Here is a 14,521-nt window from a genome sequence, read left to right on the forward strand (position 1 = left end):
GAAAGAACACAGTCTGAAAAATAATGAAAGATCTGAGTGTCAAAGTAACTCTGACAACCTTAAATGTCATAGTCTTACCTAGAAGAAGAACTGGCACTTTCTCATTTGTAAGTGACATTAAAAGAAGGCAAGATGAATTTTACAAGTTTTATTATACAAAGATGATTCAAACCCATAAGAACTCTTCTACAGTTCTAAAAGTTTTGTTCTGCAACTTGTACTTCCATATGCTTTTCCAAAAAGCAAAGGTAAAAAGCCTCATTAGTCCCACTTTCTTCTTAGCAAGAGTCTAGAAAAAACCAACCGTAGCTGCATCACAATTTATTCTTTGTACTCCAGGAATTGCTGAAGTCTTTTCTTGTGTTCTGTAGCCACTTGTACAGCACTAGAAACAAATGCAGAACATTTTACATTAAAAGTAATATAGCACAAAACTAAAGTCTCATGCCAAAATTGAGTGTACATTGAAATCAATTACACTGAAGCTAAATTTTATGAAAAACCATCTATGTTCCAAGACAAAGAAGTATATTAACCCTTAAAACTGTCAATTCTTACCCTCAACAGCTTCTAAAAAATACCTATACCAGGAACCCTTGCCCATTTCCTTACCTTTAAACAGCAACTGATTAACTTACAAGGATGATTTAGGTAAGAAAGAACCTCTTAAAATGATCCCTTCTGTATACTGAGCACTTTTAAACCAAGGGACATTTCATCCCCAGAGGGAGAGATGGGCAGATACTACAGGATGTTTCAGTCCCACATATTCTGAGGCCAAGTATGGAAGTTTGCCTGCTGGGAGAGTGGTTGAGGAAGAGCTGTTGGACAACCAAGCAGCAATGGAATTTCATTATTTGGACCCTTCACAGGATTCTCTCTCTGCAGAACCATTGTCTCTAGTTGATTTATTTTCTTTTCAGCAGCTGAGATCTATTAAACAAGTGGTATTCATGAACTGCTTCTAAAGAGTTCGTGAAAAGTCACTAAGAAAAATTGCCTAGGAATCTATGAATAATAAATTTCTAAGGGGGACCATATATCTACACAGGAACTTTTTAAGGTTCCACAAATCAAAAAATACTAAAATACCAAGTTATAATAATGACCAGAAGCGATTTTTTTCCCCCAAAACTTCCCTTTTCACAAGTCCTAAAATAACATTAATTAGACTAAATTTAACAAGCAAGCAATCATGAGGAAATTCTTACTTCAAGTGTTCTCCAAAGACAGTAGTTATCCGGTATAAGGCTGTTTTCAGAGATGCTCTAAGTGCAAATCGTAGTGTTTTGTAGGATGTGTCCACCAGACTCCCTGAAATCCGGGGAGGTTTGCTAGAAACATGTGGTAGTTTGAAATGTCTGTCTACAACCTGATTGAGAAAAACAAACAGATTCCTGTCATATGTTCAATTATTTCATAATGTAACTAGTGACATGTTTGTGTCAAATAAAGCAAAAACAAAGTGCAAATTCAGAGATTCCACCAAAAATGTTTTGGAGACTGAGCATTTCCCAGCCATCAATAGGAATACAGAACCAGGCTCTGTGACATAAGATTCTCTGTTACTGAGTCTTAAGCTAAGGAGAAACACAATTCTATCCTGTATTATGACTTGTTTCTTTCACAAACAAGGGTATTGGCTTTATTTCCCTGCTGGTGCCTGTTCTTGGAATAGATGACTTACACTGAAGAACTTTAATAACCTCTAAATTCTTTCCAAGAATCTCCATTAGGGCAGTGTAAAATGGTAATGTTAAAAGGACACACATAGCCTTGGAAATAAATCTGGATTTTTTAAAACACACATTACACAAACATCAGTAATTTGAGAGTAGTGTGTTAGTATTAGCAGAGACACAGATTTTATCTCCTGAGATTTGCAATGTGTCCAAGTGCTCCGTGTTGCACCAGGAATTATGTGCAACCAAATAAAGATTAAGTTCTAACTCTGCAAAAGATACTGTATTAGAATTGCAGCATCCCTAAAATAAACTCTTCAACTGAGCACACAGTAGCCTTTATTTAAAATTAAACATTCCATGTTTTCTCCTTCTACATTTTAAAACACCAACAGGGTTTTTATTCAGCTGTTTCATAGTGTACATAGTGGCAACCAGCTGTTTTGGTTAGATTAACTGCAGAAGAGCTGTTTTAGTGGCAACAACTTCAATGTTATGACTAGTCAGTAAGGTCATTACATAAAATCAGTAAGACTCCTCTTCTAAACTTGCCTTGCAGCAAGGCAAAGTTAATAGTTTTACCTCCTGAAGAGTCAGTAACGTGTTCAGGATAGCTGGCAGTGTAGTTTGGACAACTCCAAATTGGTCTTCAGTAAAGGAGGCTGCTACCAAGTGAGACAGACCTTAAAAAAAAAAGAAATCTGTTGTAATTAATGCTTCAAAAGGTGAGAATTCAATAACAAAGATCGTGGAATCTTCAGGCAACACCATTAGTGTGGTGGAATTCCTCAGGACTTGCTGCAGCCAGCTGACAGTCACCTCAGCTCTGGCTCAAGGACTAAACCACTCACTGGTTTGACAGGTGTTTAATAGCTTGATGTTGGTAAAGCAAGAGAGATTATACAAAAATTATGTGTGATTCCCATCTCCAAACTCTGTACATCCCAAGCCATCACCTTCAATCTGACACAGCATGGCACATCTGCCCATAAAACACATCACCAAGGAAACTGATACACTTTGCACAGACAAATGTAATAAAAGATTCTATCAATACTGGTATTTACTCATGGCTTTGAAAGAAACAAGAAAATCCAGAATGTAACTTCATACTGTCATTGTTCTTCTAATTCTCTGCAGACCATCTTTTTTGTTTATTTGCTGAGTTACTACCTGAGTATCTCCCTCAGCTCTCTGATGAACAGAGAAAGACCCAGAGCTTTTAGTCAGAAAAGCTGCTGTAAAAATAAATCTGTCACAAGAAAAAATGTAAAAGTGATATGTAGGTTCAAATGAGAGAGAACCACCAGAAATCAAGTTTAGGAATCTGTACAGAACATAAAGGAAGAGATCTCACGTGGGATCTCAAAACTAACAAGTGAATTAGACTTTAGTCATGTTGGTGTCTGAAATGCAGCTGGGTTTTTATCAAAAGCATTTCAAAGATTTTTTTCTGTTACATTTATAAAACAACAGAGCCCAGAGAGTTTTCCATGAATGGAATCACCTGGAAACCACTTACCTTCCAAAGCCCAGATGTGCATTTGGGCGTCAGAGAAAACAGCCTGGATGGAGGCCTCTGGGTGCTGAGAAGAAAGCAAAGTGTTGCAAGGGCACTTTGTAAACAATATCACCAAGCTTGCAGGTTTCAGAACAGACTTTCAAGGCCAAAGGATCTTGGGAAATAGCCAGAAAAATCTGATCTAAAGTAGTAAAATTCTTTTTGGACAGGAGCTGCCCACAATGCTACAGCTGTAACCGGGGAGGAAAAAAAGGGGAAGAAAAGGATATACCCAAGCTAGTTTTCAAGGGCTAAGAATGCTTTAAGCAAAATGCAGTTTCTAATAAGATGAGTTTAAACAAGCATTGATATTCTTATTTTCTGCAGGTATGGGACAATCCTGCTGTGAAACTCACAGCAAGCAAGAAGTTGTACTTATGGAAAGCCTTAGACGAAAATACAGGTTTTAGAACCGTAACCTGTGTCTCAAACACAGGAGCACCCTTACCTTGCTGAAGAAATACATTATCAGTGCCCGTTTGGACAAGAAGTTTTTCATCTGAAAAGAAACAAAAGATTAAACACATCATCTGCATTTAAGGCATGCACAGTTGGCCCTCCTAAACCCTACTATCTTCACACAGCATAGGGATAGAGAGTGGAGGGAAGGATTTGTTATATAAGCTAAGTGGACAAGGAAGTATTCATTCCATAAAGTGGAAAATTCTTCCAGAGAGATACCACCTAAGCTGCACCCCCCTATGCACTGCAATTTTACTCCACCTGTTCTTGCTTGTTCTGAAGCCACGTGTAAATAAATCTTGGCTGCACTGCCTCACTGCCAGTTCTTGCAGCAGAGACCACTGGGAAGGATTCATGATGGGAACCATTCATTTGCTGATCTGCAAGAAAAAAAAAATACAGTACCTTCAGAAAAACTGGTTGCTGCCACTTTAATCCTCACAATGCACTCTCCATTGACATTGTTACTACACTTATGGCTGCGAGGCTCAAGACAGTGCTGTGGAAAAATCTCTACCTGGAACTGATGTCCACAGCTTTGGTCCTCTTCTCATGACATGGGGACTTTGAACTGGTCCGTGCCAAGGGGACTTTACATCCACAACTCCCATCTTGTAACTTAAAGCAGGGGAGCTGAAAGGTGAACCAACATCAGAGCCAGGAGATGTCTTCACAGGCAGCAGGGATGGCTTAACCAGTGGAGACATGGAGGCTCTGAGAACAATGTTGGACCTCTGTGACTGGAATGCCATGTCTTCTATCCCAACAGCTCCTAGTGACAAAGAACACACTGCATGAAGACAACAGGCTGGCACAATGAAATAGGAGATGGGTTTGTTATTTGATTGCTATTTCAACAACTTCTGTATCAGAGCTTTTATTAAATGTCAAGATTAGCACTGTGGTCTTGCACATCAGCATAAGCATGGAGTGTTTTCAAAGTTCATCAGCTTAAAACCAGCAAGTGATGAGAAGGATCCTTGTGGATTTATTTCTTTTACTCCTTCTGCTAGCCAACATTACTACACCCTGTAAGTATGAGAAAAAAGGCTGCCTACAGAAGAATGAAAAGTTATTCTGATTGTGTGAGAAAAGGCATGTCCATCTCAAAAGCCAAGGATCAGCAGCACTAGAAGAAATTCACCTGTGACACACCAACAGTCCCTGCTGTTGCCAGGGCACTGCCTCCTAAGGGATTCCATTACCTGGCAGCCTTGTGATAACACAGCTGTGCTGCCAGGAATGATGCCCAAGTCTGGCATGTAAAACACTCGAAATGCCTGGAGGCTGCTCACAGCTCAGGAGTCAGGCTGGGCTCTCCTCACTCTACAGTGATATTAGTGAATCACACAAACATAAACAAAACCTAATTTTACCATCTTACACTAATCATAAGAGCAGTTATGCAATTTACAGAGCATCTCTTGGCAAGACTTAAATTCTCCCTGTGCTATGTTGAACCACTTACTGAAACTGTGATAACCACTTTTTTTATTCATGCAAGTATGGAAAAAATACTGTATTGAACATAGTATCATGCAAGTAAACAAACTCAGTAAACATGATAACCGCAAGTTTTCTAGCTATTTTGGGATTATTTCAACAAAAAGATCTTTTTTGTTTGGATTTATTTGCAGAAATGCCTCATTTTCCTCATAAAATTTGAGACTAAGGTATCTATTGGTACCTTCATGCTTTACAGACCTTTATGAGCATTTCCTCACATACCTGGAGTCTGTGGAGGTACCTTCAGCTCTCCCACTGGTGGCTTTGCTCTCCCATTTGCTGCTGCTGCTTCCTGCTGTGCCATCAGCCTCTGGGTAAGGTCACTCAGGAGACTCAAACACTCCCGGGATATTGCAGTCCAGTTGTGTGGGTGCCCACCTGGCAGTGCACACAAAGAGCAGGGTTTAACCCAGCTGCTCCTCCCTGTATCTGTTCTGACAATGCCCACGTGCTCTCAGCAGGAGCTTCACTGTGACAGGGCCACTCAGCTTCCGAAACGCCACAGGGCATTTCTACTGTGACAGCTTGTTTGTACTGAGAGAAGATGAAAACATGGACAGATTCTATGGATAACTCAGTGAAACCTGCTAAGCAAGCAGGAAACACAAGCAGTTCAGCCCATCAGATCTGAAATCACTGAACGGCCAAAATGAACAAATATCAGTGGTGATGGCAAAACAGTTTTGAAATAGTACAAATACTAGAATTTCTGGTAAGGTGCTACAAAAAGTTCCTGAAGGCTTCTAAGTAGTTTTAATTGACCTCCTCTGCCATATCTTTGAAAACAGCAAAAAGGCTGTGCACTAATTGAAGTTACAGCCACTGTTTGCTCTCATAGCTGCAGTGGTGATTCAGTATTTGTGCCTGATTTTCCCCCACTCCCACCTCAACATTCAGCTTCCATACATATCTGTTAGATTTTCCAGTCTGGACTATCTGACTGGTGGTGTGAAGTGGGCCCTGCTTTCAAAATCCTAAACCTGTGTTTCCTTTTGGCTGTCATTTAAATCCAACAGACACCAGAACTGGTTGAGTTTAGCAGGTGAAACAACATGATTATAGGTAATTGAGCATCCTTTTGGAAAAGGCACCACAGGCTAGAGGCTCCTGGCTTTGGTAGCATGCCTCACAGCATTACATAATTTCTAAGAGCATTTGACTGACAATTTTAAAAAAGGAATCAACAGAAAATAAATTTTATAATTACCTGGCTGGCTAAGGCTAAAGACTTCCTGTCGTCGAACAGGAGAATACTGGGAAAGTAACATCAAGTCTTGTAAGGCTAAAAACTACAAAGAAAGGAAAATGTTTTAGTGCATGCGAAGTCCAATGTATTTGCTTAAAAAATATGTAGTTATCCATACAAAATCAATCCCTGCCAGAGAATGAGATCACACAGGCTAAAACCAGCCATGTAACAGAAAGAGAATGGAGGCAGATCCCTAGAACCACTCTGGATGGAGCTGCTGAGCTATTAAGAGCTTTACTGATATGTCAGTTCTCTGCAGTTCAAGATCTAACACTGTTTTTTTTATTCTAACAGCTCAGGCAGAAAGATCTTAAGACACAAAAAAGTCTAAGAAGAGAAATGTTTTTGCAAACCAGATCTCAACTACAGCTTTAGGGTCAGTGCCTTATGGGACCAACCTACCACTGTTTTTTCATGGGATTAAGCAATTCGTGTGGCAAACTAAAAATAACCAGATTTTTCACAATATTCAAATCCTATTATAAATAGGACATTTTAATCACATCTGAGATCATAAATTAGATTTCCTGTTCCTTTAACTGTTCGTGGTCAACTCTTCCCCACTTATCCTCAGATAATGCAGCAAAGCTTAAAAAGGTATCTCCAGCCTTATCAGAAATCTGTAAAATCAGTAAAGGTAGATTTTGCATGTGCAAGAGAATATTCTTATCTTTATTTACATATTACCTCTTAAATAAGGTCTCCAATTTCTAAGTATTGTAATCAGTAAGTCCTATTAATGACTACCATAGACCAAAATTCCTCTTCTTTACTCACAGGTTCTAAGTAGCTTTTTACTATTGCCTTTTATAAAAAAGAAACCCAACTTCCAACGTAAATACAGATGTATTTTTAATTTCAAGAGAGAACACACATGTTAAGAGCTCAAATATATTTAGCAGGGACAAGATGTTGAGAGTACAAAGGTTTGAGAAAACACCTGCTTATGTGACAAGACTCAAAGTTGAGTTACAAAAACCTGAATGCCACTAAGCTGCTGTTTTTGCATCAGTACACACTATCACACTTCTGCTGCACACAGATCTTACCTTTGACTAAATGAATCTTCAGCTGAAAGTAACCGTGGTGAGCACCAGCAGATGTCACTACTAAACAAATTTTCACCATACAGTGTAACAGCCTGTGAGTGCTCTGAGGCAGCTTTTCAAGGAACACCTCAGTGAACAGAACTGGTACCTGTAAGATGTGACTGATTGCTCTGAAAAACATCTTTTTAGTACACACCTATCAGGGAAGAGGTAGGAGTTCAATTACCTTTATAAGGAGGGGAGGATTGCTGTTTAAGATTTTAGGCAGGCACTGGTCTGTCTCCTGAGCAAATGTTGGTTGAATGGGAAAATGATGACTCTAAATACAAACATCAAAAGTTGTATTATACAGAGGGAAGCACAAGAAAATCTTATGAAAGACCAGTAAACTGGCCTGGAATTTCTAACATAGAAACAAAAAGAGTTTACTCCTTTCATTTAAAATTGAGAAATCTTAGAAAATTCAGATATCTTTATCTTCAAATAAATGTGCTCATATAATTTGTGGCTAGGGGCATCACATCTTTATGTAAGAAATTCCTCTAACCACGTATCTGGGAAAAACTAATAACACCATATTCCAAAAAAGGACTGAAACCTAAACTGCAGTGCCTGTCTTTACACCTGGGTAACAACTCTAGTGAAGAACTGAGGGCTCTTTTAGCAAATAAGAAAATATTTTTGAAATTCTTCTTTTGTGCTGCTCCACTTCTAAACAGAAGAATTCTTATTTTTATCATCATGATATTCATATCCTGTGTTTTAATAGAATTTCTGTGGCTACAACATTTAAAATGTAAATAGCACTGCTTGAATTGTATCAAGCATTCCATTGTTTTAATGCTATTTCACATGGTTCAATTTGGGAACAGATTACCTGTTAGTTTTGTGTTACTGCACTTGTTTTACACATCATAGCCTTATTCTCCTGTTTCCAACTGCAACATTGAAACCTGAGGTAGCAATTGCTTTCAAGGGGTTAATAAATGAACTTCATGTGGCCTAATTTTACAATTTCTTTCCTGACTTTTCACTTAACACTATGCAAATATTTAAAAGCAACTTAATGAACTTTTTAGCTCATTAAGAAAAACAAAATCATGTGAATAAAAAAATATTTTTCATCAGCCAAAAGGGCAAAGTCCATTTCATACTTTCACAGATGGATGTTTCTTTTGTCTTCCACAGTTTCATAAGCAATATAGTAATTAGAGATGTTGACACAGTGTTCACTGGTGCTTGTTATTATCCTTTGAGACAGGTTGCTCACACCTCAGAGCTGTTGTCATGCTTGACTCATTGTTGATCTTTTGTCCACATAGTCACAACAACTACACCTTTCTAATTAAAGCTAATTAAACACCCCAACACTGAATTTGCTGTTTAATTCCATGAGTACTTTGCACCAATACATTGACCCAGGATTTAAACCTAACTTTTCTTCTCTTTTATCAAGAGTCTCGTAGTGTTTTAATTTAAAAAAATTAAAATCAAGTTAGATGAACAATTTTTTCCTCTCTATTCTTACAAGGAAATATCTGGAAACAGAAGCAGAGGAGTAAGAGGAGGAGGTGGCAGTAACAAAACATTTTTTGTAAGGAGCACAGGTCTTGCTATGAGAAGAAAGGGAAAGGCAGTTAACGCCAGGCCTCTCTTCACTACTCAGTTATCAGTTACTATCTGTAGTGCATGCTGTGAAAATTCAAGAACTCACAGTGAGTTATTTCCTAGTAGAACTTCTTTTGAAATGAAAGAATCATCTGTGCCACGCTAATGATGTTCTAACTTGAGCACTGTCACAAGTACTGACCTCTGTGGCATAGATTTTGAAGAGCAGCCAAGCAATGTACCAGGTCATCAGGAGAAACACACCACTCAGCCAGGTATGGTAAAACAAGGAGAGATCCAGTAAGCCACTCAGAGTGTCAAGAGGATGTAATTTACTGCAGATAAAATAACCAAGAGGATATAAGTATTTTAGTATTTGTATTATGAAAGATGTCTGTAGCAAGCTGTTAAAGTAGCAACAATTGCAGAAATAAAGCTGCTCTTTTTTTTTTTTTTACAAAAAAAGTTTAAGTGTGTTTAAGATACCAGCTCTTTGATTTTTCAGTAACTGAGGAAATAAAGTTAAGAAAAATTAATGAAATTAAGGAGTAAGAAATATGAAATAAGTAATAATGACTACAGTTTTAGTCAATTAAGATATTAAGACTCCAGCTTCCCTATTTTAAAACAGCCATATAAAAATAAAGATTCCCCCCACCAAAAAAAAACCCCACCATAGAAAATCAGATAAAACTCATAGATGCAATTTGGAGGAATTAGCCTTTCTAATATTCTAAAGACTTACAGAGATGAAAAAAAAGGTAATTTCTTAATTACTATCTTAATGACAAGATGGTTCCTACAAGGGGACACTGGTTCCTTTAGGATTCATTGCAGAAGTGGCCAAAGCTCCCCATGTTCTATGTGGGGAGGCAAAGAACTGAGTCCTGCTAGCAAGCTGGATTTCCTCAGCAAGGCAGCTGTCAGCCACGATTCCAAGTTTCCAGCACAATGTCCTACCTACCTGTCTGTATGGAGATCCATCGTGGTACATATCCATACCTTTGGGATATAACCTAGGGAGTCAAAAAGAAACTCTGAAACAAATACAACACTACAAAACACACACACAGTAGGCCAAGAAGACGACAAAAAAAATAGAATTCATGCAGAGACAAGAGACAGGTCTTGTAACTCACATGGACAAGGAAACAATCTGCCTTTGGGGTTATTTTGTTTTAAGAAATAGAAAAAAGAGAAGGAAAAAAGGCTTCAGGCCAGCAGCTATGCACTGAGAGATATAGACCTTCTCTTTTATTGCTGCTTCTCAGCAGTGAGTTAATTGTGTTTCCTCACTAACAAAAGAGGGTTAATAGTAATTTAATATTAATTTTCACTACAGCCCAGGCAGCAGCAAAGTGCTTTTAAAGACTTAATGGAATCTGATATAGAAGCACTATACTTCCAATTTATCCCCTGATGTAAATAAAGGGATAATAATTCTTGCATATTTTGACATCATCTAGGAGGATAATTACAACCCTAACAAAGCATTCCTGATTTTTAGAAAGTCTAGAGCAATTATCTTAATCAGCAGAGATTTTTTTTGCACCACAGACCAAACTCCATTTTCTTATGGGAGGGAGCCATCCTACCTTTGTTTCCCAAGCTCCCTCCAAATAATATACAGGGCACTTGAGAATAAAGCCAAAGTGCTAATCTTTGCCTAAAAAATAGGGAAGATAGAGAACATTACACACAGTGAAGTCCTGCCCACTGCTGGTGTGTCAAGTTCAGCTCTGGGACACTACATTTCCACTACCAGGCAGTGGAAGCAACAGTCCAAAGCCTGACTGATCAAAGTTTTCAAAATACAGGAATTACAAATTAAAGAGAGAGAATTTCAGGAGCCCTTACCAAAAAAGTAATATGTGACACAGAAGTTTCTAACAAAATATAATGATTCCACACAACTGTGTTTTATCAGGAGAGGCAAAGACCTTCTGAAACGTAAATACTTGTATTGCTAAAACCAAACAAAAGAAATAGTTTAGTATTCCACATTCAGAACAAATCAATGAAACAGTTAATAAAAATAATACAACAAAAAAAGGACAATGTACTTGGAAGCCTGTAGTCTAGATCAATTAAAAACTTAATTTAAGGTAATTCCAGGTGTTGCATTTATTATTTATGCTCCCAGTCTTTCCTGATATTTTATACTCATGTCTAGTTCTTATCCTTTTTCCTAGTTGTAGCAGTGAAAATTGAAGATGGGGTAGATTGACTCCATACACAAGAGAACAAAATAGAGTAGCTCTGTCTAATGCAAAATAAAGAAGAAAAAAAAAGGCATCTTTAATCTACTAGATTTCATTTAGATTCTCAATGTTCAATTAAAATACAGGGAAAATTTAGACAAGCCTGAGTTCCAGAGTCAGTAATCCTCCAGGCAGTGAAACCAACATAATACTGATGCTTTCCTCCAAATAAATGAACTCTATGCTTCCAAATGACAAAAGCAACCCAGCTGGCCATGAAACTATGAAAATGAAACTATGCAAATGTAACCAAAGTGATTTAATTTTTTATTTGACTAAGTTGCACTAGGAAAAAAAAAACAAAAAACAACAAAACAAAAAAAAGGAGAATTAACAACATTGGAATAGATTTTTTTTTTTTAATATTTCAGCTACAAAATGTTGCTTGGTTTGCTGATGAACTGAATGGTCAGCATAATGCAGCAAACATGTTTTTCACTAATACGACCAACCTTGTTTAAAGACAACTCTTGCCAAATTGGTTGGACTGTGTCAATCTGGGAATCAGGCAAAATTAATGGCTGCTGTGAGGCTGCAGCAACAGAAGTATTTTTAAGATGATGTTTCACACTGGTACAGATTTCTACAGGACTCCTCCAGAGGAATTAATGGAATTTCAGTTTCCATAGCGCTACGCACACAAAAAGGCTTTAGATGTTGAGCTCTAAGCAAGATTTAAGGTGCTATTTAGACTTGAACTGAGCTGGTACAGCTGGAGCTCAGTTATGACTGATAATATGCTGCCTTTTTTTTTTTTTAACTGTCAAGATTTTCAGCTTTTAGGTGACCCTTGTTGTCAGTTCCAGGAACTGATACCCAGTTTGTGCACATTGTCCTGTAGTTCACCTGCCACCTCAGCCAGCTTTTAACACGCATCAGAGCAGTGTAGTCTAAATGCTAAAGAGTCACAGCATCCCAATTTCTGTGTCCATTTAAAAGGAGCTGAGCAGGAAGGAAGAGGATGAAGCCTGCTGGCATTTAAAGCTGTGTGTACACTTTATCTATCAGTGAAAGCAGCTGCCCACAGGCAACTCCTACTGCCACACTCAAATTATCCAGGCTATTTCACTGTTTAACTTATGTGTCTTTCTACAAAGGTGCTTAAACCTCTTACCTGTATGATTGGAAATGGCAAATAATTCATGTTGTTAATAAGATAGAAAAGACTGTAACTGTATCCCAAGAAAGCTCCAGAAAGTAGAAAGAAGAGGTGATACTCGTTTAGGCACATCTGAGGAACAGCATCTTCTAGGCTAAAATAGAAAACTTAGAATCAATTCTGAGTTCAAAACAAAAAGCTGTTCAAGCCTTAGGAAACTCAAATCAGAAGTTTGATTTTACTTTCCTGATCAGTACATCTGATGATATCTCAGTAAGTTTTTGCTAAAGTAGGAATCCCACCACCTGTTTTTGTAATTTATGCATGAAATATGTCCCATTAACCACAAGACCAAGACTTAGTTCAAGCGACAACTTTCCATTAAGAATCCTGGCAATTTAGTTTTTCTGGTCCAGTTATTTCTCTGTGCATTGTAACATTTACAAATGGGGGTATTTTTTGTCCTTTAATAAAGAAAATCAACATACAATTGCTGATTTTTGAGAAAACCCAAATTCCAGGGATTCCTTTTGAAAGAAACAATCAATAAATACTTTTTACAATAAAAGTTCTTTCTTTATCTTTGACACACACACACAATTACCTTTCTGAAGGTGTGCAGGACACAGCAAGAAACTGGAACCTGCCTTTTGTCATGACTGTAGCACACCAAGCAACCAGCATTCCCATGATAGCATGAACAAAGGAATGGATGACTTGATGAGGGTGAATAATTTTTCCTATCAGTGCTAATCGAGAGCATGGTATCGATGGCACAACTGTAAAAAAAAAAAAGCAGAAAATTCATTTTCACTTACTACTAAAAAAACCTTTCATTAAAAAAAAAAAAAAAAAAAAGAGAGAGAGAGAAAAACCCACCATTGTCAACAAAGAATTTTTCACAGTCAGGATCAGTCACTAAATTGTAAATGATCATCTTATTTAATACAGGTATCAAAGACAGTTCAACAGTTTACACAACCCACCTGCATAAAATTCAACATTGAAGATGCTTATTACTATTATCACCACAGACATCAGGAAGATACAAAAGATGACATAGGAAGTATACAAGTCATTGAAAGAATCTAAAAAAAAAAAAAATATATATATATAGTTCAGAAAATTGCAATAACACAGCAGCGACACATTAAGTAACAGAAAAGAGCACTTAAGCAATTGACAATAATCCTCTAAGAGCTTAAAGAGAAGTAATGGTCAATGGACTCTAATCCCACATGAGGTCTGCCCAGCTACACAAAAGCATATGGAAGCTCCATAGAAACTATTTTACACCCTTATAGCTGATTTTCTTGTAAGTGAACACTCAGAAGTTTAAAACATTTTTTTTTCAAAGTGAATTAAACTATGGCTCAAATATCACATTTCTCTTCATTTAAGAAAAGCTGCAGCCATCCAGCCACACCAAAAAGGGAAGAAATTTCTTACAGAGTGGTTCTCTTGGGCTTTTCTGTTTTCAAAGGAGGAAGGAAGTCAACTCTCTCTGCCTGAAGCAGCTCAGTGACCACAGGCATTGAGCTTCCAGCTAAACACCTCTCAATTTTCATTGTAGGCACTCAGGGGAAGGTTATTCTCACCTGCAGAGTGGCTGCTTCAGGAATTTCTCTTAGGATTCAGTGCACCATAGAGAAAACTGAAGCTGTTTATGGAAACAACAGCTGCCCAGGGTGGAAGAGGAAGGGTGTCCAAGTACTCAGAACACATAACTAAAGCACTTAACCTGGTTTTTGTTCTTCTGTGAGGGATATACTCACATGAACTTGCAACACTTATTCCTGCCTAGGGTGCACCGTGGCTGCTGTGATTGTAACACAGAAACATTTCAAAGGCCAAAGACCATTCAAAACACTAGTGTAACACGATGCCACCGTCAGTTCCCGCTATCTGGGACTGGGCCCAAAACAACAGAATGGAGAAAAAAGCCCCAAAACCACAAACACGTGAAGGCAAAACCAGGAGAACACGGCCGGGCACCTACTCGAGATCCAGCGCACCGGGTGGAACAGGTCGAAGCCGCTGAGGA

The 14,521-nt window shown here is 38.0% G+C and overlaps 1 protein-coding gene across 1 annotated transcript; it reads right to left on the reverse strand.

The window, feature by feature from the left end:
- Positions 1–133: 133 nt before the first annotated feature.
- On the reverse strand, positions 134–14,515 carry NDC1 (NDC1 transmembrane nucleoporin). The gene is made up of 17 exons (XM_008633048.2): positions 14,477–14,515; positions 13,464–13,565; positions 13,082–13,256; positions 12,493–12,631; positions 10,975–11,083; positions 10,082–10,133; positions 9,320–9,452; positions 7,736–7,828; positions 6,419–6,500; positions 5,434–5,589; positions 4,223–4,477; positions 3,967–4,085; positions 3,692–3,742; positions 3,205–3,268; positions 2,265–2,365; positions 1,212–1,372; positions 134–385 (listed from the first exon to the last, which is right to left on the reverse strand). The coding sequence occupies exons 2-17, from the start codon at positions 13,513–13,515 to the stop codon at positions 322–324; spliced, it is 1,806 nt and encodes a 601-aa protein (XP_008631270.1). The 5' UTR covers positions 13,516–13,565; positions 14,477–14,515; the 3' UTR covers positions 134–321.
- Positions 14,516–14,521: the final 6 nt, after the last annotated feature.

This window comes from Corvus brachyrhynchos, unplaced genomic scaffold, assembly GCF_000691975.1.
Source record: "Corvus brachyrhynchos isolate BGI_N302 unplaced genomic scaffold, ASM69197v1 scaffold34, whole genome shotgun sequence".
Taxonomy (NCBI): domain Eukaryota; kingdom Metazoa; phylum Chordata; class Aves; order Passeriformes; family Corvidae; genus Corvus; species Corvus brachyrhynchos.

Coding starts and splice junctions, on each gene's coding strand:
- NDC1 (XM_008633048.2), bottom strand. CDS start 13,515: ATGTCTGTGGTGATAATAGTAATAAGCATCTTCAATGTTGAATTTTAT. Junction 11,084..12,492: donor TGCCATTTCCAATCATACAG/GTAAGAGGTTTA, acceptor GTTTGGTTTTAG/CAATACAAGTATTTACGTTT. Junction 4,478..5,433: donor GGTACCTCCACAGACTCCAG/GTATGTGAGGAA, acceptor CTTTGTCACTAG/GAGCTGTTGGGATAGAAGAC.